The following is a 25409-nucleotide window of genomic DNA, read 5'->3' on the forward strand; positions in this document are numbered from 1 at the left end:
TGTCTGCTGAGATCAGAAGACCTACTGAGGAACTGTGCAGGGTTGAGGAAGGCTTATCATTCTTGTTACACCCATCCAGATGGGAGAACTGGAAGCTGTGCATCTGTGGATGCGGCTGTGCATTTACAGGCATCCCAGTGGCACCATCACATCCACTGTAACGCCAACCAAGGCACCTGGAAATGGGTGGAGGGACCTCCTGCATCGGTGGTGGGGCTGTGAGCCTGACCACGCTTTGCAGGTCGGTCCCAACTGTAAATAGGGACATGGTCTTTGGTCACTTGTGGGGACTCAGCGTGTCTCTTCCAGCCCTTGGAAGAGACCAGAACTGGGGTTGCTGAACTAAGGGTCACTCGTCCACATGGTGCCACTCTTCACCCCGTGAGAGGGCCAGCCTGGCTTGGAGACTGCACCACCACCTGCCAGGGTGGGATCAGGGCTGTGGTGGGGCAGGCACGTTGCCTCCTGGCTTCAACAGCTGTGGGCAGTGCTGTCAGGCAGCACAGGCACCTCCGTGCTCTCTGAGCCACCGGTGTGGGCATTCTCTGCTACCCATGCATTTCATCCTGGACCTGCCAGGTTTGATGGACCCTGTGCTGGAGGCCAGGCAGGCCCTATTAGCTTAGTCTTTCTTTGTCAGGCTGATCCTCTCGCTGAAAAAGTCAAGGCTTGTGTTTTTAGGCACAGAGGCGGTTGGTTCAGCTGCCTGGGCCTCAGGTGAGCATTTGAACTACTGGAGATGGCTGCAGTGCTGGAGGAGATCATGATGGACGCTCTAGCAGTGTTCTGCTTTGTCCCACCCAGGGATCAGGTGGTACAGGGTAATCCCTCTGCTCTGGACACCTGTGTGAGTGGAAAAAGGAGAAGACTTGGGTACTTGAGCAGTTATTTAAGGAGAAGGGACTGGACTTCAGAAGCAGAGGTTGGTTCTGGTTGAGAGGACCACACCAAGCACTTTGTCGTCATCGCTATATCAAACACCACTGACCTTGCGCTCATTTTCCCTCATACAGCTCCCCAAACTGACCTCTCCTTAAGGCCTGATGATGCCTTGTTTAGCAGACTGATGGACCTCAGCCGGCTCCCTAGTTATGCTGATAGTTCAGGGACAGGATGCAACTGCGTGTACTGGGATATGGACCAAGGCATTTCCAACACTAGTGGAGTTTTGTGTGCACAAGCACAAGCTATGGGAAGGAAAATGGCATTAGTGTGAGCCTTCGTCGCTCCTTTTTGTGTGAGGACGATGGTGGAGGAGCAGGCGTGACCCTCATGGTGGCCCACACCTGCTGCCACAGCTGCCTGGGGTTGCGTCCTCATCCAGAGGCATGATGGGGTTGTGGCGGGTGGGGGGAGGAGGAAGATTTCCCCCATCTCACAGGTGTTGTCTCTGCCGTTGTTGCCACCTGTCTTTTCACCCTCGGTAACAGCGGGATGCTGGCGTGACTGCTATAGAGAAACCCCCTCCTCCAGCACTGGGGGTCCTGCGGGGGGTGGGGGTGGTGTCTCTTCCACGAGGAGCCCTTCCCACAGCCCAGAGCCCCTCGCTGTCTCTCCCCAGCAAGCCCAGCGCAGGCGAACAGACTTGGAGCGCAGCCAGCGGCAGCTGTAGGTCCTCAAGGCCTTTTTGACCCGCCGCTAGCAGACAGTAGAATAGCTTCTATAAACACAAGGCTTCTGTGTACATATTTTAACAGTATTTTTCTTTCAGGACATTCTGGCATCTCTACAACACGCTTTTACTTCCATCCTAAATGTCCTGTGCTTTTCACTCCCTCTTCCCATCTCCCTGAGCCAACGAGGAGCTGGTTTTGGTGGCTTTCTCAAAAGCATCTCTTCTCTGCACTCTGCAGGCTTGCGCAGTCCAAGGCTGGTTTGTTCTCCTAGGAAATTACTTTGTCACCCCCTTCCCAAACTTTCCTTCTAGATCAACATTCATAACTTCTTCAGGCTTTGATTTCCAGAAGCCGTTGGTATCCTGAACTGCCTTCCTGACAAAATTAGTCCTGAATTATCCTGCTGCTCGTGGTGTTTTCACTTGTGCGTTGGTTTGTGGTGGGAGAGGGGAAGACTGCAAGCTGAGGGATGGGGCTGGGGGGCACTGTAGGGCTCAGGCTGCCCCAGAAAGGCAAACAAGGATGGACAGGTTTCATGGAGAGCAGAGGGCTGGTGCGTTAAGGAAGGCTCATGGCAGCCAGGGAGGTGGGAGATAGTGAGAATCAGGATTCCACATCCTAGCAGGAAAGGGAGAAATGTGAATTTGAACCAGATGAGAGTGCCTCAGAAAATATTTAGTCCAGCTTGCAAAAAAACCCAAAAGACGTCCGACTCCGAGGTAATTTATTGTAGCTCAGGCAGATAAAAGAAGCACATAAAATTGTTTCCACAAGAAGGTCAAATTAAGTGCATGAGCAAAATACAAGCATATATATATATGTGTGTATATATATTCTATTCACTATCTCTCACTGTAGAGCTCGGAATCAATCTTAACTCTTAAGGGTTTCTTGTCTTGTCCATCAGCTCCTAGCCAGACAACATCCCTCCACAGCATTAGACTGGGGGAATGATGAAGAAATAATTACATCAAAACCAGAGAAAGGGAGATGGATTCACAGAGCTGGCAGGTGTTTCGGTAAAGGCAGAGATTTCATCAGTCCTCCTGACTCCAGTGCTGCAATACTACTTATTCAGCCGACTGCAAGAGAAAAGCATTATGTGAGTACCAGTACTGTAGAGGTGAAAGTCTCTGCTCAGTCACATTAGAGCCAGCCAACCCCCCACTTTTTTGCTTAGTGTAGAGAATGCCGACTCGCCCCTGTAGCTGAGGATGCAAATGGTTGCTTGGGCATCCACACGGCTGCGGTTTAGGTTTCAGTTACATTGAGCTGCTTACTTGGCAAAGAGAGTTAAAGAACAACTGTATCAGCACTTGTATTGCACAGATTTATCTAGTTTTTGATGCAGTTGTATGGGCTTTGTCCTCTCTTTATGGGGATTATTTTTTAACCTTGATAAAAAGTAGGTGAAAACAAGACGAATTCTTTGACACAAGTTGCACGAACCAACTCGTCACCATATATACATCCCAGCTATGAAGTAACATTTGCCAATAAACATTCTCAAGGAATTCTCAGTGACAGTGAAAATAAAATAAGTGAAACTATCACAATTTGCCTCTGTCACTAGTGAAAATTAAGCAGAAGTACAGTTCTGTACCTATACATTAATTGAACTGGTTCATGCATCATCTTAGTTCTCCAATTCCAGTGATAGAATAGCTGCCTGTGTTCCTTCACAGCTGCTATGATGCCTGATATCATAATAAGCTTAAAGACCTGGAAAAAGGCAGCTGGGAAATCCCTGCTCCTGTGAAAAGGGCCAGGACATGATAGTGTATTTCATATCGATGGGGCCAGGCTCTTTTCAGTGGTGCCCGGCAACAGGACAAGAAGTAATGGGCACAAACTTGAGCATAGGAGGTTCCACCTAGACATGAGGAGGAACTTCTTTACTTGGAGGGTGGCAGAGCACTGGAACAGGCTGCCCAGAGAGGTGGTGGAGTCTCCAACTCTGGAGACATTCAACACCTGCCTGGACGTGTTCCTGTGCAACCTGCTCTAAGGTGACCCTGCTCTGGCAGGGGGGTTGGACTAGATGATCTCCAGAGTTCCCTTCCAACCCTATGATTCTATGATTCTACGATATCACCCACGGCCTTTAGGAGAGGGCATGTGCTGTGGTTTTCTCCTCTTTTTCCTTGCTCCCGAGAGGTTATTGGCAATTTTCACAAATTGCAGTCCAGCATTGTGCTAGCAGAGCTGGAATCACATTATGGACATCATGGATTTTAAAAATTTATGTTTCATCCTTGAGCTTGGTTGTGTGCCTTCCACCTCCACAACCTTGATATCCAGGTCCCAGATCCACTGTGGAACCCATCAAAGGACTCTGTAGCTCCTGCTTGGGTTTGGCCAACTCCTCTTCAACATCAAGGTAATTCAAGTGAAAACTCTCTGCTCAAAAGTTCCCCAGCACGGCGCTATCATGGGTTTGGGGTATAACAGGAAATTCATTAAACACAGCTCATAACTCTTAAACATGACTTAACATGAGTAAGCCCTGAAAATTATGAAATGCATCTGTACCGTAGCACTAAGCAGGTTCAAGTTCCATTTTTCCCCGCTTGACTATCAAACTCCCCTGTCTTGAAAACAGAGTCTTTGCCCATTCCGGATGCCCTCATTGCCACTTACTGTTGACACTGACATGTCTTGTTTTCCAACAAGTATTGTCTTGCTCGTATCATCCTTTTTGCCCGTTGCTGCCAGGAAAGAAGGAATAAATAATGATTGGATATTTTCTTGCTTCAAATGCTTTCCTCTGAAGTGGTAGTAAAGCACTGTCTGACATCTGCAAACTGTCCATCTCTAGCCGCTTGCTTTGAGTCTAAGGATTGACCCTTTATCTGCTCTGCCCTGCACCCAGACAGAAAATCAGATGACTCCTATGGTTTAGGGAGACTTGTCATCTCTTCACCTTTCACAGGGACGAGGGCACTCACCCTTCTCCGCTGCCAGCTTATACCGCTGATGATGCACAGGCATGCTAGGCCAAACACCAATACACTGCCTCCAATACTTGCTCCAGTTACCGCATAGCTAATCCAAACAGGAGCTTCCTCTGTGGAAGGAGAAAAGTATTCAGAGACACATACAAAAAGAATTTTAAGGACTTTGACTGGAGACAGGCACGTGACACTAATTTCCATACCCACGGGGTAACTAAGGCTGATCTTCATGTCATTGTCTTCTATGAGGTGACAGTTCCACAGCCCTGCAGCACTGACGTTCACCTCCACCTTTGCTTCATTCTGCTTTGACTTCTTGACGTCCTCCTGAGTCCCATTCACACGTTCCCAGAGCAAGTGAGCGTTGGGTGGGAGAGGACTAGAGACCTGGCAGATCAGCGTCGTCTTGGCCCCGCTGGGGAGTGGCCCAACAGGGTTAGCTGAGACTGTAAAGGTAAGAAAAGAACACATGAGTGAGAGGATGGGAAGGTGGGTCCATTCATACTCTTGTGGCTTCTAGATTTCTGCAGATCTTCGTCTCTTCACCCACTTCTTTTTCTCTCACCTTTCATCACCACCAGCTCTATCTTGTTCTGTGTATATCTTCCTTTGTATGCCAGCTGGCACTGGTACTGCCCAGAATGGTTGAAATGGACTTTGTGGAGTTTCAGTTCTATGGTGCTTTCAGGTTTGCTTTCAGGTATCTCAAACCGAAAGTGGTTGCTTTTTTTGGTCTTATGCTGCTCTCCCCGGGCTGTGACATTGAAATCAAATAGCTCATGAGGGGTTGCATTTTCCTGTCGTTTCCAATTCAGTCGTCCTGTGAAACCTTCTTTCCATATTATCTTCCGGAAGTTCAGGTGCCATGACAAGATGACAGTGCTATCAACAGTTGCATACTTTCTTTCCAAGACTGGATTCTGAAAACCTGAAATCAGAAGAGACAAGGAATACAGAGACAGGGAAAGCCATGGCTACACTTCCCCGTGTCCACCCTTGATCTGGAGAGATGCATGCTGTGCTCAGTTGAAAGAGGACTTGAAGAAAAGCCATGAGATACCCCAGGACGCATAAACAATTAGTGTCTGAGGATGGGTTTAAAGAGCCAAAGCTCCCACGCTTACCAGAGCTGAGAAGAACAGACCCCAAGGAGAGGGAGATCTTTTAGGACAAGCCTGGAGAGGAAAATGGGAGCAAGTGTGGGACAGAGCGCAGGCAGCAGAGCAATCCCCAAGCTGCAGTGTTGGAAGCCCTGGGAGATCGACCCTGGAGCACCAGTGCTTGGGATGCTGGAAAGTAAAAGCTCAGCTCATGAGCTGAAGGGAGCACTGGTTCCTGAGCCTGCGTGTGAGTTGCGTTTTTGTTGTTGCATACCTAATACCTTCACATCAAAGGCGATGTTCTGATTAATCAATGGAGAATCTGCATGGACATGACACATCCAGGTCCCACTGTCCGTAGCCTCCAGTTTCTTTAACTGCAGTATGTATTTTTGAGGGGCGTTTTCTAAGGGGTTTGTTATTACTGTGTTATTGTTGCTGTTGAACAATGTGATGCTGAGATTGGGTAGCGGTTTGGATGAATTTTGCATTAAAGTCAGCTTGGGGACTTCGTTTGGCAGGAAGTGCCCATCTGAAGAAATCGTCACTGTAAAGACAAAAAGTGCAGCCAGTAAGTCAACTCCTCATCCTGTGAGAGAGCAGCAAGTGTCACAGTAAAAAGAATATGGAGACTTTGTGCCCTGGAGATGTAGGAGAAATGAACTATCATAGCTCAGGCCAGAAGAAATGGCAGCTGGATAAAAAATCCCAGCAGAGGTGTCTCTCTGAGCTCTACAGTCTCCTCATCTCCTCCCCCCTCACCTCCTCATGGATAAAAGCCCTCTAATCACTCACATTCAAAGACATGCAGTGAGATATGGACTTTGTGAGAGCCATATTCGCAGGTGTAGATGCCAGCATCGGTGAGCTTTAAGTTCAACACCTTCAGCTGTTTAGTGTTGGGGATGATTTCAGATCGATCGCTCATAGTAGCTTTGCCTTTTGAAACAATAAGCTTGGTTAGGACAAAAGAGGTTTCTCAGCCATATACTGGGGAGAAGAGGTGATGAATTGGAAGCCTTACCTTTAAAAGAGTTAGTTGTAAACGCCCTTACGACAAACTTAGAGTACTTCCAGGTCACATGTGAGTCAGAAGGTATGCCTCTGCAGTTCAAGATCACTGGCTCGCCTGCGACCCCAACCTGTAGTTCATCTTGATGACCCATAATGGGGATCAGACCTGAAAGTCAATACCCACCAAGAAAGGCATACATTCACTTTCTGAAGGGTGGCTCGGTGAATACTTCCCATCCTTCCAGAAAGATGCAGCTATTTCTCCTCCCTTTTCCAGATACTGGGAAGATTATCCTCAGTTTCTGATTTTTTCTCTCCTTTGTCTCATCAATCAATCCCTTTTCTTTTCAGCTCCACAACTTCCCTCCCCTCCACTTTGGTCTCTTTACACAGCTAATGGTTATTCTGTTTCACATACGTTCAGAAACAGGGAAAATGCCAGCGGTTGTGGTGGATTCGCCATCATTTACAATTTTGAGATGTCAACAGTTTTACTGAAACAACCTTTTTCCACTGGACAAGATTTAGTTATCCCACTGGTAGCAAAGGCAGAAGAGCATACACCAGCCCTCCTTCACTCCCCAGTCAATACTTGAGGCAACACTGGCAAATTTGCTCACCCTTTCTTCCAATTTTTGCATGGATCAAGGCTGAAAGTCCAGGAAAATGAAAGGATAAAGTAAAAAAGAAATGGGAAGGCTGGCCTAATGTAGGATGTGTAAGGTTGAAGTAGGATGTGTAAGTAGGATGTATAAGGTTGAAGAAACTTTAGGAGTGGTTTCTTGGAAGAACCACTTCCTTTCCTTCATTGTGAAGAGGATTTTTGCAGGAGACCATAAGAAGGAGATTGAGTTGCCAGAGGTACAACTGAGAATAAGGGGGTTGTGGTCTTCTGCCTCACTGCTGTAAGCTCTCAGAGCTGCCGAACCTGTGAATCCCCCAGGTAACCCTAGTACTGGAGAGCCACAGAAGTGCAAAATAAAAAGTTTACATGAGTTTAATGGAGGGTTTTCCACAAGTTACATATTCTTCCAAGAGCATGGGTGATCTGCAGCATCGCCAATACAGGTTTTCAATGGGCACACTGGACCACAGAAAACAATGCATTTGTCATAAACTGTGAAATTATAAATGCTATTAGTAAGAGTTGGTAAGGTCCATAAAAGATTTCCAAGCTTTCCTCTGCAACCAGAGGAATCAAAGCCGAGTATCTGAGAACACTGAGAATAAGGTTTGGCCTTACTCCTTTCTTGGAAAATGAGCACTAAAGAGTCCACCTAATCTTATAACATTAGCAGTGAAACTGAGCAAACCAGTATCATCACATTTGTAAAGGCAAGTCTGTGATGAGAAACACCCAAGTTTTTGCCCAGGCAGCTGGAGGGAGTGCGGAGGGCAGTATTTTCTACTCTGTGCTCAGTGTGCAGGATCTGGGCTGTATTTGGCTCAGGAAATGGCTCTGCCCAAAGGACAAGTCCCTCATCAAGCATTTCTTCATATTCATACAATTTTTGTCAACCTTGACTCTGAATCGCACACTGCCTTCCCCAGCTGGTCGTCTTGTTCTTTCATGGCAACATTGTCCAAGTCAGACACTGGTGTGCTACCACCCTTATGCACTCACTGCTTATGGCCCCTACCTCTCCTGCCCACTCCTCCGGTGTGAAGTTTGAAGCAAAGCGACAGGGGCACCCTGGCTTTCACAGGAACCCCACTCCTGCATCTCTACAGGGCAGCTCCCCAAACCTGGTGATGGTCCAGACACCATGGTTTCGGCTGTCAGGTTCAGCAGGCAGGCTGGGAACAGCCTGAATCCCAAAGCTTCAGCCTCTGAAATAACCAGGTATGGATGTAGGGAGCCCCTCAGCTTCTAGCCCCTCTGTCCTAATCTCCACTGCATGCCCCCGCCAGAGAGCGGTTGGGCAGTGGAGGTGGGCCAGACAAGGTAAGAAGGTGGCTGTCACAGCTGCATTGCTGGAGTGAGCCTGGCTCTAAGCTGTGTGACATATGTTGTATGGCAAATCAGGAGGAGCCTAAAAACACCCCAAAAATTGTGAGGCCTGTGGAAAGGCTGCAAGAACTGGGAGGGTTCGCTGAGCTGAGGACTCACCCAGAAGCAGAACGAAGAAGATGGCAAGCGTGCTGCTCACCACCGTGCCGCATGACTTCATCGCTGCAGGAGCGCTCCTCCCTGCTGTGGACCGCAGCGCTGGAAATGCTGTCGCTGCCAAGGGATGCTATCCTGGAAGACCCAAATGCTCTGTTAATAATGGCTGATTTTCAGACCTCAGTGGATGGGGACCATCTTCCCAGTCAGTACCCACCATCCTTCAGTGCAACGAAATGGAAACTCGTTGGTAAAGTCACCTGAGCCCTGTGTTTCAGCAAAGAATCCAGCTGGAGTGTTCCCCAGAGAGTTTGGTATTAAATGTTTTATTTTACTCATCCCTAGGTTTCTGGCATTCATTGGACTGCAGGTGTTTATATTGCCAAGAGTTCTGCGCTTTTTTACTTCTCTGTGGTGGGTTATCAGTGCTTTTGCAGCAATTAAGGCTAAACACATACAGGGCTGCGTTAACAAATGCACAGCCAGCAGGATGAGGGAGCTAATTATTTTCCTCTATTTGGCACACCTGAGGTCTCATCTAGAATAGAGAATCCAGTTTTGAGCCTCCCAGTACAAGACGGATGCCAACAAACAGGACAGAGTCCAATGGAGGGCTACTGGGACAGTGTGGGGGCTGGAGCGCATGATATATGGTGAGGGACAGAAAACTGGGTTTGGTAGGGAGAAGACAGCCAAGGTGGGACCTTATTTCAGTCTCCCACTATCTAAAGGATATTACCTAGGAGAAGGAGCCACATTCTTCTCAGAGGTGCACCGGAGAAGAACACAAGGCAGCAGACATAAGTTGCAGCAGGGAACTGTCGGCTGGATATAAGGAAAAATTTCTTCCCACTGAAGGCGCTTTAGCATTGGAACGGATGCCAAAAGATGCCAGGCAATCTCCACCCTCGGAGATATTCAGAGGTTCCCTGGACAAGGCCCTGAGCAATGTGTTGTAGTTTTAGAGTCAGCCCAGCTGTGAGCAGGACGTTGGACTGGTGACTTCCAGAGGTCCTTTGCCATCTAAATATTTCTGTGCGATTTTGTGATTCTATGATTAATGCCATCTTTAGGCTCTCATTTATATTTTCCTTTAGTTTATTTTTTGTCTACTTATTTCTTACCTTAAAAATCTCAATAACCACCAAGTCCGATGTAGGAAAGACTTGCTTGAATTCTTAGGACTATTCAACAAAAAGTCTGGGGAAAAGGGAGGAATGAGGTCAGAAAGAAGAAGTTGCATTGGTGGTAACGAAACCTGAAGTGGGAACTGGGAGCTAACTGTCATGTTAAGGTGAGTTATCAAATTAGATGAAGTATTCAACTGTAGCAGAGACCAAGTGCTGGTATCAGCTGCAGCTGGGTGGGCTGACAACATGACCATGGCTGCTGGCGCAAGGAGACTACCCAGCTCTAAACCAAGGCGTATGTCACAAAAAGGAAGCCAAGCAGGTTAACCAGTCTGGGGAGCAAGCAAAAAACAGTGAGGTGACCTCACCTCTTCAAAAGCAGGCACTGCCCGTGCCAAGAGGCCCTTGGGGTGAACCTTTCCTGTTGCTTGTCTAAGGTGCCAGCCCTATGAGGACTTGTCCCTGGCAGACATCCGCAGTCCCTCAGACAGAGACCTCCTTGTGGCCAGGGTGGCTGAGCCAAGAGGTGAAGGTCAAGGGGCCAGGGAGCCAGACGACGAGGCACTGGGGCGTCTCAGAAGCATCCCACCTCCAAGCTCGGTACTGGTCAGGATGAGGCAAAGGTTGGAGGATGCCAGGTTTGTGAAAGGGAGCTGGGAGGTGCTGTGTGAACACTGACAGCATGCAGACAGGTCGGAAAAGGTCTTATGGCATAGCTTAACTTGTAAAGCAGGAAATTCATAGCTGGAAATGCTTCTAGAAACACGCATAGGATGAGGCGGAGTGCTCAAGTTACAAAGTGTGACAGAGAAAGCAGTGTGAAGAAGAGGGGTTTGGGGTCATCAGGAACCGAGGAACTTGGGGAGCACGAGGGCACCGTACAGAAAGCATGAGCTTTCTCTAACGCAAGAGAGGCTTCATTTAAACTAGCCAGAACCTGGCTGCTGACACATAAGGTAAGAACTTTTATAAACAAAGGCTGGGGAGAATCCAACAAATATAGATGAGCATATTATGTGAGCTGAAGCATCTGAAACACAAAAGCTCCTCAAGTGGAGGGTCAGACAGAAGCTGACAAAGCTCAAGGGACAAGCAGTGGGAAGCGAGCTGAACAAAGTGAGTCCTGTTTTAATGGAGTATGGGAGAACACTATGGATGCTACCAAAGGAGAAAGTCAGATATCAGAAGCAGAACAGACAAGTAGTGGGGACGTGGAGGAGAGATACAAGCCCAAGGACTTTTGGATCCCTAACAAAAAAATTCACACTGGTTTTCAGAGAAGTCAGTAGGATAGCTGGTGGGAAGGTCACTCGGCTCTCGCTGATAATAGAAACCTCCTTTCACAGGTAACATGATAGACTGAAGGCTGGAGTCATAATGGGGTTGAACTCAAAAGAAATACATGAGTAATTTTATACAATATTTATATGTACTATGTGCAATATTAAATATGTTCTATTAGAGGATAATTTAATATTGAAACTAATTTAAATGATCAGGGCACATGAAACTATCAAAGAGTAGATGAAAACATCAGCACTACATTTACATGGAGATCAGGTCAGCACAACCGACAAACTGACAGCTAGACAGATGTACAAATGTACACATATGAAAAATACAGGTGCAAGAGCAAGGCAGAAGCCATGTGCACCATCAGAAGAGGCATAGGTGGCAAAGGCACAGTCAGAGAAGATTTGTGGCTTGCCTTGTGCAAAGCAAAAAACCCATCCCAGCCCCAGGGAATATTTGCATGAGCTGTTTTGTGCGAAAAAAGCAAAATAAAGGAGCCAGTGCATGTGATCGGAGATCACTTCTAGCCAGATGCAATAGCAGTGATCAAGCAGTTTGCTGGGCGATGCTACAGAATAAAGAAAGGGGCAACAACAAGGCATCTGTGTGCGTCGCACTCCGAAGAAACATCCATAACTGAGAACTGGTGTAGGGCCTTGGCTAAGATCCATTCCTGAGACGACAGAAGAAACCTCATCCCTGCTGTGAATATTCGCCCCACCTGTGCCAGTGGGAGCAGCAGGAAAAGTCAGCCCCCACTTTAGAGTGGTATCTACCAATTAATAGGGTCCATGTTGGGTTTCAAATATTTTAAGTCATTAAGCTTTATATAAAACCTGAAGATAATGGAACAGGTAAAAATTGATGAAATCGATGAGTCACACACCATCATTTTGTTTTGGCTGGGACTCTCTATTTTCCTGTCATCTTATGGCTTTGGTTTGTTCTTCGCCTTCTTGCTACCTCGTTATTGAGTGAAACCACACAACCAGAGCACCGTGGGACTGGTGAACTGCTGACCTTGCACAGCGTGGTAGACATAGATTGATGCACCTTTGTTTTTCTGTTTCTTCTTGAGGTTTCACATGTGCTGCATTCCTACTCCATTCACGCTAATCTTTGTATTTCTGTGTCAGATCTCTACAATATGATGTTTATCACCTACATGTTACAAGTCAGTGGGGAAAATCGGTTGCCTTCAGCTACAATTTCCCTTATACACTTTCTCTCTCCCTGTTTATCTCTACTTCTCATGTGTGCCACTTCCTATTTTCCCCCTGTCTTTCTGTCTCCTTCTGTATCCTCCAGGTCAGGTCACAGGCGATGCTACTCTGGAGTTCACAGATCTCAGTGAGCAAAGCTCTGCTATATTAACTCAGCAAGCCGTTCTCATTAGCAGATGCCTGTAGCAGACCCACAGCCTCCTTACAGGCAGCCCAGCTGTATCTTCTGGTGGTACTCATAAATTAAGTGGTGTCAGGGAATGTCCCCAGGCACTGGAACACACTCATCAGTCCTGTTAAATTGCTAGAACATTTCCTGACACATTTTTGGCCCAGGACAATTCTCGCTTTCCCGAGCAACTCCCGGGATGCATTTAGGTGTTAGCAGGGGCCAGGGACCACTCCCATTAGGTGACTGGCATGTCGCCAGTTCATTTTAGAGGTTAAGTGAGTTTAATAGCCCAGACCATCTCATGCCAGTTGGCCTCTGTGCCAGAAACAGTCCAGGCATACTTGATTTATTAGCACGTCTAGCGACAGAGAAGCAGGGCTCCCTCCCAAGTGAACATTGATTTCCATTTCATTTTAACTTCCCCCTCTTATTAAACTGGTTTAATTTCCTTCTTGCCTTCTTTTAATAATCCCTGCCTCTCTGAGGGATAGGAAAAGGAGAGCTGAGGCAGTGAGCGAGCGGTCCGGGGGATGATGCCTGCAGGACCAGGTCTAGCCTGGAGAACATCTGCCTGGGAGAGGGGCTGGCAGCCCCTCGCCCCCTCCAGCACCGAGCCCCGGCAGGCCATGGCCATAGAGAGCTCTCCCCTAGGCTGGCACCGGCATGACACAGGAGGAAACTGAAATAAAAAAAAAAACAAAACAAAACAAAACACGACAAAACAAAACAAAAAAATGCAACCCCAAAACTCAGAAACCGCTCCTGATGCAGAGCGGGCCCATCTCCCTCTCTCTGTGCGCTCCTGCGCTTCTTTCATGCCCTGCGGTTTTCATGTTTTCTTCTCTCACCCTTGCTTTGTGGCTGCGCTTTTTTGATCTGGCAGCAGCTTGCTCTGCCGGGGGTAGGATGGGGGGGGGGCCCTCCCAGCCATCCGCTTGCCAAAGGCCTCCCCACCTCAGCCTCCGCCGCCGCTGGGCTGCCCTTCCTTCCCCCGGCCGTGGCTGCCAGGCCATGGAGCTGAGGGAGGCAGCTGCCTCTTGTCCCCGCACATCAGTGTGGCTTGGCTGCGGGGCTCTGGGCTACAGAGGAATCCACTCCTCTTTTTCTCAGTTTAAACATCTAAAGCAAAGCTGATCTGGCTGTTTTACTCAGTAGCGGTTTCCTTGAAATTATTTATTAATGTTAAAGCAAACATACACGAGCAGCAGGCAGGGTAAGAGACCATCCTTGTGTTCCAGGCCAGGCTGGGTGGGGCTTTGGGCAGCCTGGTCTGGTGGGAGGTGTCCCTGCCCATGGCAGGGGGGTTGGAACTAGATGATCCTTAAGGTCCCTTCCATGAAATGCAACAAAATTAGCCATCAGAAAGCAAAGAGACGATAGCATTGGAGGCCATGTCACAGGGCCCCACTGTCCCCCTGAGACTGGCCCGATTTCCCCTCGGGCGCCGCTGGCCCTTCATCTGAGAGTGGTGGGCAGCCTTGGGAGCTGCTGCGAGAGGGAACTGCTGGGGCAGGGGCCATGGGCCCCGGCGGGTGAGACTGCCGATCCCTCAGAGAGAGGTCCCACCATCAGGAGGAGGCCGCCATCTCAGCGCTGCCCAAGCTCTCTTCAGCCCCGAAGTCCTCATGGCCTAGCCATGTGCCTGGACCTATCTGGAGGCCATGAGAAGCGGCTCCATCTTTGCAACTCCAGGAAGCTCCCTGCAGCCTCTAACCCCTCCGGCAGCCCAAGGGGATGCCAAGACCTGCCTTTGCCTCACAGGCATTTCAGCACCTGCTTTCTGAGCTTTCTCCCCCGTCTTTCCTCCTAACCCTTCTCTTTTTGGCTTCACAAACAGCCTTTCATCCTACAGTTCGCAACTGCAGCCCAGGGGTGACTTTCTAAAGCTGCTGGAGGCTGTGACTAGCAAAGGCACAGAGATGCCCTCCAAAGGCAGGCCCTCCATCACCCTCCCAAGCCATGTGCATGCCCGGGATGGCGTTCAGGTATCATTAATGCAGCTGCCAAAGTGGGAACAGCGAGATCTTACCATGCAGCATACTTGATGCGCAGCCCAGACGGGAGAAGGGTCTATATACATATTGATAAGGTCAGGGCAGCAAAATGGCGTATACCCGCCCAGTCAGAGCAAAAATGCCTCCATTACATCTAGGGAGCCCAGGAGACACCCCTCCTTAATTTTTCCCTGGTGAATACAGGGTCCCCACATGAGGCTGTGGCAGATCTGGTGGACAGTGTCCCTGGGAGCCTGAGAACCAGGAGCGGGAAGGAGACAGATGCTCAATTTAGGTGAAGCAAGCCCTGCTGTATTGCAGGCAGCTTTGGCAGCCATGTTTGTGAAACACTGGGGAGGATGAAGGAAAAGTCTGCGAACTGATTTGCGGCTAACGTGCACCCGGGACTTCAGAGGACTGTTCAGTTTATAGTGGAGAACATTAAGTAGTAACCTGAACTCAACTTTAATGCACCACGTAGAGGAATATCTGAGGTGGCTGACAAAGGTTGAGTAGAATACGCCACCTGAAAGTTGAAAAATTCAACCAGAAATGAAACTCACGTTTTTAACAGTGGAGCAGCCCATGGAAGGGTAAAGCAAGTCTCTTTTCTGGTGTCCTTACATTGAAAGGATCCCTCTTTCTCCAAGAAACACTGCTCGATCAGCCCTAAGTCTAGTGGATTGGGCTACATCGGCAGCCGGTGTCAGGCAGTGACACAGTCAGCCTGGATTAGCAGAACAGACCCCTCCAGTCTCAGCACATACAGATGAAAGCAGACATCCCTAGTTAGCTAGAGACCAGAATCTTCTTATTTTTCAGGCTTTTTTTAGAATAAAGTTCTCCTTCCTGGAGGGCACATGGAGAAGGTGATAGCAAGTGGCAGCTGGTGGAGGGCTGCTCCCCAGTGCGTTTCCGACCCTGGGGGATATACGGTCATCAGTGATAGGCCCTCATATTTGACATTTTTCCCTATACATGGATATGAAAGATCTGTGAGATCCCCAGGCTCCGAGGCAGTTTGAGCTTTTCGTAGCTCACCTTTTTTTTGCCCCTTTCAGGGAAAAATCCAGGGAGACAAATACTTCTTAGTTAAAACTAAAAGACCTTGTAGAATTGCACAGCCAGAAGTATTATCAAGTCAAAGGTTCAAGATGGTTTTACATCAGACCTTTAAGTGGGGCAACACCAACCCATCTGTGCCGAAACAGCAACTCGTGTGGAATAGTAAAGTTCGTAACATTAAAAAAAACGAAAACAGATTGGCCTCTTTTCTCAGAGAAAGAAAGAAAGAAAGTTTCCTTACCTCTTTTTTCCTCCGTCTCTGCCTCTCTGTTTCTGTCTTCTTGTGTTTGTCACCTGCCGTAATTGATCTCACCCAGCTACAGCTGAAACAAAAGAAGAATTAAGTTGATGTTCAGAAAGCAGCTCAACAGACGTCGGCCTTGATGTCTCCTCCTCTCCAGCCGGAGCGTCAGCAAAGTCTTGCTACCAGTCCAAGTTCTGCTGACATCCGCCAACTTCTCTAGGTAGATGGTGATTTTCCAAATGCATGTGATCTCGACTCTGGGTGTGAACAGAAATGGAGAGCGTAACGGAAGGCGATGTATTGCAGTGCCTGGTGAGAATGAGTGTGTAAAACAGAGAGAGCCTATTGGCCATATGGCAGCTGATGGGAGGCCGTGACGGGGCTGAAACTTAAAAGTGAATGGTTGGAAACCGGTTCTGCTCTTCTGACAAAGAGAGCTCGCAAATTATCGTCTTAGCTGAGCAGATCCGGACCTAGGCCACACTTCTGATACTCTGTAAGAGCAAGCCGACCTCCATTTCCCAGCCTGTCTCCTGCGTCAACACTAAGCGGAGGCACCTCTGAGGAGCCAACCATGGACCTGACCCCAGGTATTGCACAGGGATAATAACAGAGGAAGAGAGGACCCCTGATGGTATGTTAGGGTCACCTCTCTGTGGACTATGGCTGAGATTTGGGGTGAAATGAGACAATATTTTCTTTATAGCAGTGGTGGGTTGACCGTGGCTGGCCACCAGCTGCCCACCCAGCCGCTCTCTCACTCCCCCTCCTCAGTAAGGCAGGGGGAGAAGACAAGATGAAAAAAAACTTCATGGGTCAAGAAAAGGGCAGGGAGATCGTTCAACAGTTACCCTCATGGACAAAACATGGGAACTCGGGGAAAGATTAGTTTAATTTATGGCCAATTGAAAACAGAGTAGTTTAGTGAGAAATAAAAACAAAACTAAAACCACCTTCCCCCCTTGCTGTTCTTCTCAGGCTTATCTTCACACCTGACTTTGCTGCCCCTGTTTCCTCCCCCCAGAGTGTCGCAGGGGGACGGGTAGTGGGGGGCTGTGGTCAGTTTATAACACTTTGTCTCTGCCGCTCCTTCCTGCTCATGCTGTTCCCCTGCTCCATCGTGGCGTCCTTCATGAAGTGCTCCAATGAGGATCCTTCCCATAGGCTGCAGTTCTTCATGTTCATCTTCACATAAGAAAGACATTTTTTACAGTGAGAACAATAATTCACTGGAGCAACCTCCCCAGGGACATGGTAGAGTCCCAATCGCTGGAAACTTTCAAGATGCAATTGGACAGGGTGCTAGATAATCCCATCTAGGGCCCCTTTCCCTTGAGAGGCCGGACCAGATGATCTTTCAAGGTCCTGTCCAACCTAGGCTATTCTATGATTTGATGAGTCTGTCTACTCCAGTATGGGTCCTCTGCATGGGGTACTGTTCTTCAGGAATGGGCTGCTCCAGCGTGGTTCCTCCATGGGCTGCAGCTCCTGCCAGAAAACCTGCTCCAGCGTGAGCGCCTCTCCATGAGCCACAGCTTCTGCCAGGAGTCTGCTCCAGCGTGGACTCTCCACAGGCTGCAGGGTGGATATCTGCTCCAATGTGGACCTCCATGGGCTCAGGGGGACAACCTGCATCACCATGGTCTTCTCCAAGGGCTGCAGGAGAACCTCTGCTCCAGTGCCTGGATGGAGCCTGTCCTCGTCCTCCTTCTTCACTGACCTTGGTGTCTGCAGGGCTGTTTCTTTCACAGTTTCTTACTCCTCTCTCTCACAGCTGCTGTGAAGTGGTTTTTAAACTTTCTTAAATATGTTAAAACAGAGGCACCACCAGTGCTGCCGATTGGCTCAGCTTTAGACTGTGGTGGATCTGTTTTGGGGCTGGCTGGACACGGCTCTGACTGACATGGGGCCTGCTCCTGCTCAGATCTCACAGAAACCACCCATGCAGTCCCTCTGCTACCAAAACCTTGCCATGCAAACCCAATACAAGTTTACTCTTAGGTAACCTGTAACGCTACTGAATCTCAGCTGTTTCCCTTCTCTGTAGGGTGGAGGAGGGGGCTTTTGTGGTTTTCCACCCACATTTAGTGTCTTTCTCTCTGAATCCCAGCCTCAGCCAAGACGGCGGAAACCCACTGAGCCCCAGACATGGCTGAGATTTCATCTCTGTGCCACCCACTCTTCTCCTCCTGGCAGTCACTTGCCCCTTTGTCTGGAGGATGGGGGGGTGCAAGACACAACCAGGCTTTGGAGGAGCAGGGACAGACAGACGCAGCACCAAGGTTCATAATGTGCTGCCAGGTGCAAAAGCAACAGCGCTGATAAGGCCTTGAGTGCAACAGCTGGTCCATTGGTGGTGGCATTGGAGAAAGATGAAGCCATCCCATCACAGGGAAAGAGCCACCTGTGTGAGACAGGAACTTCCCAGTGTGGGATGCGGGCTACAGGACTGCATGGGATGGGATGGGATGGGATGGGATGGGATGAGGTGGCATGGCATGGCATGGCATGGCATGGCATGGCATGGCATGGCATGGCATGGGTGCCCACATTGCCAGTGTCCAGAGCCTGTGAAAGCCCTGTTCTGAGACACGGCTCTCCTGTGAGCGCCTGTGGCATCACATCAGTATCTTCAAAATGTTCTCACATGCCTGCAAATAGAAATGTCCCTTCTGGTCCTTAGCTGCCATAGAGGAGCTGTCCTGGAAAAAACAGAGCTGAGAAAAGTCGGGTTGTGATTGTAAGACCCTGGCATCTCCAGGCTTGGGGGTCTGGGGCATTGATCTGATTCTTCGGTTCGCACGGATTCTGGCTTGTGTTTTGTCTCCCCAGCATGCTGTAATGCAGAAACACTGGCTTGTTTTTAAGCAGTTGGTTTATGTCACTGCAAATACTTACCAGAAAGAGCATTCCCTGAAGGGGCAAAGCTTCCAAAACGCACTTGAACTCACTGCAGACTTGCAAGGAGAAGCAGGGATGTGGGTCTGAGGTGACAAAGCTGTGGGCTTGGCCCCCACTCAGACCCATTCTCACCCCAGGAGGGTATTCGGGAGGGAGTCTCATCTCTCAGAGCTGCTACAGCTGTGTGGTGAACAGGTACCTCGGGGACTGAGGGTCACAGCGTGCGGTGACGTGTTTGGATCACTTTCATCCAAGCATCTCAAAGCACTTTGCAAGCATTAATTAAACATCAGAATCCAGGAGGGATGAATAATATTAGCCAGCCAGTCTCTCTTCTGAATGTAATATTTCTCATAAATATTTAACTGGTTTTTAAATTCCATGCGAGGCTGGTTCTCACCTCGCTGGGACAGTTGCTGTACTGCACCCCTGGGGAAAGTGGGGCTTATCCAGCATCGCACACTGACCCTGCAGCAGAGTGGGAAGCTTCCCCACCCCCCGCCAGATTTGTGGCTGTGATGTTTTTCTGTTTCTCCCCTACAGAGACACTCCTCACCCATCCTGTGCTGGCTCTCTTTGCTCTAATCCCATCACCAGCAATATTTTTGCAGACTGGGGCTGGTGAATAACAGATTCTCATAGATCTCCGTGGAGAGACGAGGTGACAGGCTGTGCTGGGTGGAAGTCACAGTCTGCAGGCACACAAAGTCTCTCCGAGGAAGTGTGAAAAAGGGAAAAAAAGGTCTCAGAAATCACGTGTTGAGAAGACCCTTTTATTGACTCCAGAGGAAAGTCAAGAAACCTCCAGAGACGGTCTCCCAAAAACCAAGTTCCCTGGCAAGCCAGTGCCTGTGAACTCTGATGGTTAAAGGATAGCCAGATGTATTGGAAAATTAGCGATTGCTCAGCGATATTGGAGAGAAGGAAGGACAAGTGTTGAAAACCGTATCTTCAGGCACCTGAATGTCAGCAGCTTCAAAGGCCGGGATCTTTCTCTTTGCAATAGAAAAGCCGGCGCCTGTTGAGCTTCTTGACGGGCATTTCTGATGCTAGACATGGAGAGCTAGAAACAACCAGCCTGCTGCCGAGGAGGCCTGGTGATTTGCCCCAGCACAGCCATGTTACCTCGGAAAGGAAGAAGGCCCCTAAGTTCTGCTGGGATGAGATCCCTCTCTGCAGGTGCTTGGAGTCTCTCTGCAGAAGCTTAAATTGGGAAAAGAGGACTCTCTAAGCAGGTATTGTGAAGGTTCATTTGCTGGTCAGAATGGAAAATTAGGAAATCTCCACAGATGTTCTTCCTGAGCAAGGGATCCCCTGTATTTTAGTGGGGAGTGTGGAGTCTGGGGACCGGAGAAAAGACAAGCCAGGTAATCTTAGTGGGGGGTGTGAGGTCTGATGGGGAAAAGACTAGCCAGATACGCTGGGGAGGCAGGGGCTGCTCCGGAGCACTGGAGAGAGGGATAGTCCAAGGATGACCAATTGCAAAAGCGTGTCACCAAAAGTGACAGGGGATAAAGTGAGCCTAAAAAACCCACCAAGCCACGATGGTTTAAACTTTAACCAAGATGTTAAAGATGTGTCAGAAATGCAACAGGCAGGAGGGAGGTGGCTGGGGGAGCTTTTAAGGACCTGCCTGGGACGGGTGTTACTTACTATCTTACTAGTAATGACCTTGGCAAAAGGAAGGGGGAGAAGTTAGTGACAATGTTCGTTATGAGGCACAACTGGGAGGGTTTCATCAGTACAGAGAGGGTCTGGAATATCGCCCTGGAAGCAGCTTGAGGCTCGGAGCGTTAAAGTGGGATGCAATTCAACAGCACACGCCGTAAGGTTTTGCCTCCGAGAAGCAATGACAGGGATTTTTGCTTTAACTTCCTCAGCTGAAAGCAAAGGGAGAGACGGACCCGGGCGCATTAACCGGTCACGGGAGAGCTGACTCACGGGTGCTCGCAGCATAAAAGGAACAAATGATGGATGTTCCTGATAATGCAAGCGCGGGGCGGGGGGGGGAGGGGGGTGCGGGAAATCCCCGTCGTGCGTGGACACTAGATGGCGGCAGAAACCGGGGCCGAGGAGCGGAGGTGCCTTATGCCGGGGAGGGAGAGGAGGAGGAGGAGGAGGGGGAGGAGGAGAAGACGCAGCAGCAGCCGCCCCGGCCGGGGGGCAAGGGCCGGCCAGCCCCAGCCGTGTTCCCCCCCCCCCCATCCCCCGGGACAGCCCTCGGTGACGGAGGCACGCGGCTCCGCCACCGGGCAGCTCCGGGGTGCCTTGGGGACGAGCGGTGGGGCAGGCAGGGGGACACTTCGGGGACCCGGCGTGCCTGCGCTCAACCGGGGGGGGCAGATTTCGAAGGGCTGGGGAGTGCCTGACTGGAGGGTCCCCGGCTGAGCTCCTGCCAACCCCCCAGAGCTTGCTAGGGAGTCCGCTGGTGCCTCCTCCCCAGCCCAAAAACCTGCCTTGTTTTCCATGAAAAAAGGGGGATGCTGACCTGCTGACATGAGAGGAATACTCCCAGTGTTTGTAAAAGAAGAAGAACATGAGAGACCTCAATATTAATAAGAAATAACAAGTCCTCCCAAAAGCTGCCCTTGTGCATCACTTCCTGATGTTTTTCCTATGCACAGAGAGTGTCCTATGCCCTCTAACTGTTAAGACCCTCCGAAACCCGACCCTTTAGGTGGGAGCGACAGCCGTTGAGGTACGCCATAGGACAGCTTTTGAGATCTGGAGTGAGTTGCATCGACCCAGCAGGTCAGCAAGATGGAAACCTAGGAGAAGAAGCTCTTCAGCATGCTCAGGGAAGTGGTCGAATCATCATCCCTGGAGGTGTTTAAAGGACGGGTAGACGTGGTGCTGAGGGACAAGGTTTAGTGGTGTTTTTCTCAGTGTTAGGTTAATGGTTGGACTCGATGATCTTAAAGGTCCCTTCCAACCTAGGCGATTCTATGATAGAGCCCACAACTGTGTAATGACTGTCCAAGATGCCTTGAGTCTCAGTGGGTGGCACCTACAACAACAGCATCCCTGTAAGGAGCTTGGTCTGCGGGAACCTTTGGAAGGCAAAATGAATGAACGCAGGTATTTTGGTTTTAATCACTGCTGCATCAAATAGTTGAAGAAATCCAGGCAGAGTAGTGAGGTATGGGGGATTATTTTTGCAGAATTGGTGCTGATATTGTTCCTACTGGTGTGCCAAGCAGATGTAAAACTCAGTGTGCCTCAGTGTCCTAGATCATTTGAGATGTGGTTCTAATTTTTTATTATTTTTAAAGGGCTGTGCAAAATGTACCGAGACCCCAATAGACTGTTGTTTCTAGTTGCTGCTTTGTCAGGTTACACTATACGCTAGCCTTTATTTAGCCTCTCATTTGAAATCCCTCAGAAGTCTTGAATGCAGAACATTTGGACCTAGTCATGATTTATTTTTTTTTCTGATAGTACTGGTGTTTCTTATCAAAAAAGATTAATTTGTGATTAAAGATCCTCTTTGTATTCCTTTTGGAGGAGTAAGATGTAAAGGAATTTGTATGCATAGTACTTTCTTTGCCTTCCTTTACTGCTCCCCTTTGCCAGAAGGGAATCCACTGGGTTTCCTGTGTTTTTCTCAAGCTTTCTTCTTCTGGTACATTGAAAATATTTGTCCGATTTTTGGACCTGTAGCTGTATCCTTGTGGAAAAGCATCAGGTCTCTTTCCTTCATATGACGTTTGTTTTATTTGCCGCTTTTCTTATTGACTCCACCTGGGACAGATTTCCAGATTTATTTGCTTTACTGTACGGACTCTTGGTCCTTCCACTTCAGCTGCTCTGATTTGCCTTGTACCACCTCGATTCCCTCAATGTTCAGAAATATTTTCCCACTTCCTAGTGTTGCGACGATTTGTTCTTCATCCTGCAGCATTTGGGACATAAAGCTTCCTGTGGCCATAGGCAGTTATTTCTGCATTGGTGGTGGCTGACTTTTGAGCATTTTTCCTTGAGGTCTGTCAAACAAAACAGCTCAATGGCCACGCTTGTCATTTTGCCTGTATTTTGTCAGTAGTGCTCATGTGCCTGAAGTGCTCTGCTGGTTACAAAAGCAAGATTGCAACATCTGTGACGCCTCGGACACCATTCTCAGTGCCCAGAGCTGGTGGAATTTGTATTTATGAGGCCTCATAGCCTTTGTTGGTGGTGTCACCTGTCTGCTTTAAAATTAGGAGGTGCAGCGGTTGCCCCAGAAGGAGCAGCATCGTTATTGCTCACATCTTGTCTGATATCCTCCTGTTTCTGTATTATCTCTAGAATTTGCCGCCAATCGGTTTGATAAGAGATAGATCCCACTCGGTTGCAAGCTTCTATCATATCTATTAAGCCTGGATGCTTTAAGACTTGTAATATACGCCTACCCATAAAAAGAACTCGCTGTGTTGGGGTAGAAATAACTTCGGCTAGCTGCTTGATATCGAATGGAGTTAGTATGTGTCCTTTCATAATGTTATTTGATAGTCCTTGTGCATAAGGGGAGGTTAGTCCATGCTGCATAATTGTTTTCCGCATTTCTCTGACCAGCTCCCACTTTATCGGTTCCCAGGTGTTTGTCCCGTTTTGACTAAGCAGTACCGGACAGGCGATGGCAGTAGCGGCTTCTATATCACCGTCCTGTAATGCCTGTTTAAGTAAATTCTGCCAGTGTTGAGCAGGATCATAAGTTGCAGTGACCGCCGGACTTGGTGCCGGACTTGGCAAGGAATCGCCCCAACCCGGTAGCACAGAAGACCACGGCAGTATCAACATCACATCTAGTGGGGGTGCTAACGGCGCAGCCGGACAGCTCAGGGGTTCAGGTTTCCCCCTCTCTGTCTGAGTAGTAATCGGGCTGTCTGGTGCCATAGCTGCAACGGTGGCTGCTGTGGCATTTTGTTCAGATTTTACCTGCTGTAAAGTATCTTTAATCAACCTCCATGTTGTCAAAACCTTTGTGGCAGTTGCATCCCCTTTTGTTGCAGTCTCAAATACAGTTTCGCCCGCGTGGTCCCAACTTGATAATTGGAAAGCCGTTGTAGAATCAGCGGGAAGACCCTTACTTTTTAGCCATGCCAGTAAAAGTTGAAAAGTTCCTTCATCGTATTGAATACCCCTTCTACTTAAAAACTTTTCTAATATACATACAATTGCCTTTTCCTCTGAGGACTCTCTCGATCCCATCCTCACACATCCCCGGCTGCTCACCTCTTTCTGGTGATTATTTGTCCGGACTGCAGCTCTCCTTCCCACTGCCTTTTTTCTCATTCAGGGGGGCTGCTCCACCGGTCGTACGTTCCTACGTTTTTTGTCCCTGTTCGGGCACCATTTGTGGAGCATGGATTCATGGACTCTGGTGGGGTACAGACCAAAGACCTTTATTGCAACAATCTGACAGGCTTTATAGCTATACACGCTCTCCACGTGCAAGTTGTGTTCTGCTGATAGGTTGAAGGCCAACTGCCATGCACTTCTCTACTTCTTCCGATTGGTTTCTGCTGTCTGTTCACGAGGAGCAACAACTTCATTCTCACGTCCTGTTTCTTGCTGATTCTTACTTGTTTCTGTTCCCTCAAGCCCTCTCTCAAGGATGCAGCTTTATCTCATCAAAGTCGAACAGACCTATGCTGCCCTCTATTCCCACAGTCACCCTCCACAGATTATGGACCTCAGCCACCATTGTCCTCTCTATTACAAAGAAAATAGTTTCAGGACCTGGTACAGGTGTTACAGTGATTGTGGAGGTGCCTACTGCCTGCCCAGGTCTTGCAGTGTAACCGTACATAGTTGCGTGAATGCCTCTGGTCAAACTGGCTCCAGGTATCACCAGCTCTTGGTGAAGAGTCACGACGCAAGAGTACCCGTGTTGCAGTAAATAATCCGGTGCTCAGCTTGCGCTTTGCATCTTCGAACAGCTTGCACCTTCTCCTTGCCCCCTGGGAGCTGCAGGGGTAACCAGGGCAATGGATTCACCCCGCGTGGGGAGCGAGCGGGGTGCTGCGCGCCTGAGGCTGGCCCTGGGGCGGGAAGCGAGGAGAAGGATTAAACTGCCAGTTGTCATCCGAGGCAGCAGTGAGGCCCAAAAGTACCTGAATTAAGTCATGAGTTACTAGTGTTGAACGCGGAAAGCAGCAAGAAGGCCAGGTTTGTAGATGACATGGAGCTATTTAAATTTGTCAGCAGACAAGAGGACGACAAGAGCATTGGAGATGCGTAAGAAAGCTGTGCTCATCAGCAACAGGAAGGCAAATGAAATTCAGCATCACTGTTCCCAAAGTCATGTAGCTGGGGGGAAAATGTAAACTGCATAAATACTTCTAGGCTTTGGCTTACTCTAACTCTACCAGGTCACGCAAGAGCCTCGGGCACCACGACAGGCGTTTCACTGAGGACACAGTGAACAGCTCAGTACAAGCTCAGTGCTGTTCAGTGGGGAACAACAGTCAGAAGAGCAGACAAGATGTCAGGAGACATGAAGGGCAGGATGGAAGTAATGCGGAGAAAGGCACCATGCCTCCATGTAAGCCAGCACTGCTACTCCACTGGGCTGCTGCCCCCTCTTCCAGAGCGAAGGATCCCAGGAGAGTTGGCCA

General features: G+C 49.0%; 1 protein-coding gene across 4 annotated transcripts; it reads right to left on the reverse strand.

The window, feature by feature from the left end:
• Positions 1-2323: 2323 nt before the first annotated feature.
• CD4 (CD4 molecule) lies at positions 2324-24193 on the reverse strand. Of its 4 annotated transcripts, XM_074592383.1 has the most exons (12): positions 24025-24151; positions 15910-15991; positions 9916-9991; positions 8795-8926; positions 6695-6850; positions 6466-6609; positions 5945-6217; positions 5136-5498; positions 4774-5016; positions 4565-4683; positions 4257-4324; positions 2324-2698 (listed from the first exon to the last, which is right to left on the reverse strand). In XM_074592383.1, the coding sequence occupies exons 4-12, from the start codon at positions 8853-8855 to the stop codon at positions 2683-2685; spliced, it is 1443 nt and encodes a 480-aa protein (XP_074448484.1). In that variant the 5' UTR covers positions 8856-8926; positions 9916-9991; positions 15910-15991; positions 24025-24151; the 3' UTR covers positions 2324-2682. The 4 variants fall into 4 exon arrangements, with proteins under 4 accessions (XP_074448484.1, XP_074448494.1, XP_074448476.1 ...); XM_074592393.1 differs by lacking the exon at positions 9916-9991 and having other exon boundaries at positions 24025-24193; XM_074592375.1 differs by lacking the exon at positions 24025-24151 and having other exon boundaries at positions 15910-16169.
• Positions 24194-25409: the final 1216 nt, after the last annotated feature.

This window comes from Larus michahellis, chromosome 1, assembly GCF_964199755.1.
Source record: "Larus michahellis chromosome 1, bLarMic1.1, whole genome shotgun sequence".
NCBI lineage: Eukaryota > Metazoa > Chordata > Aves > Charadriiformes > Laridae > Larus > Larus michahellis.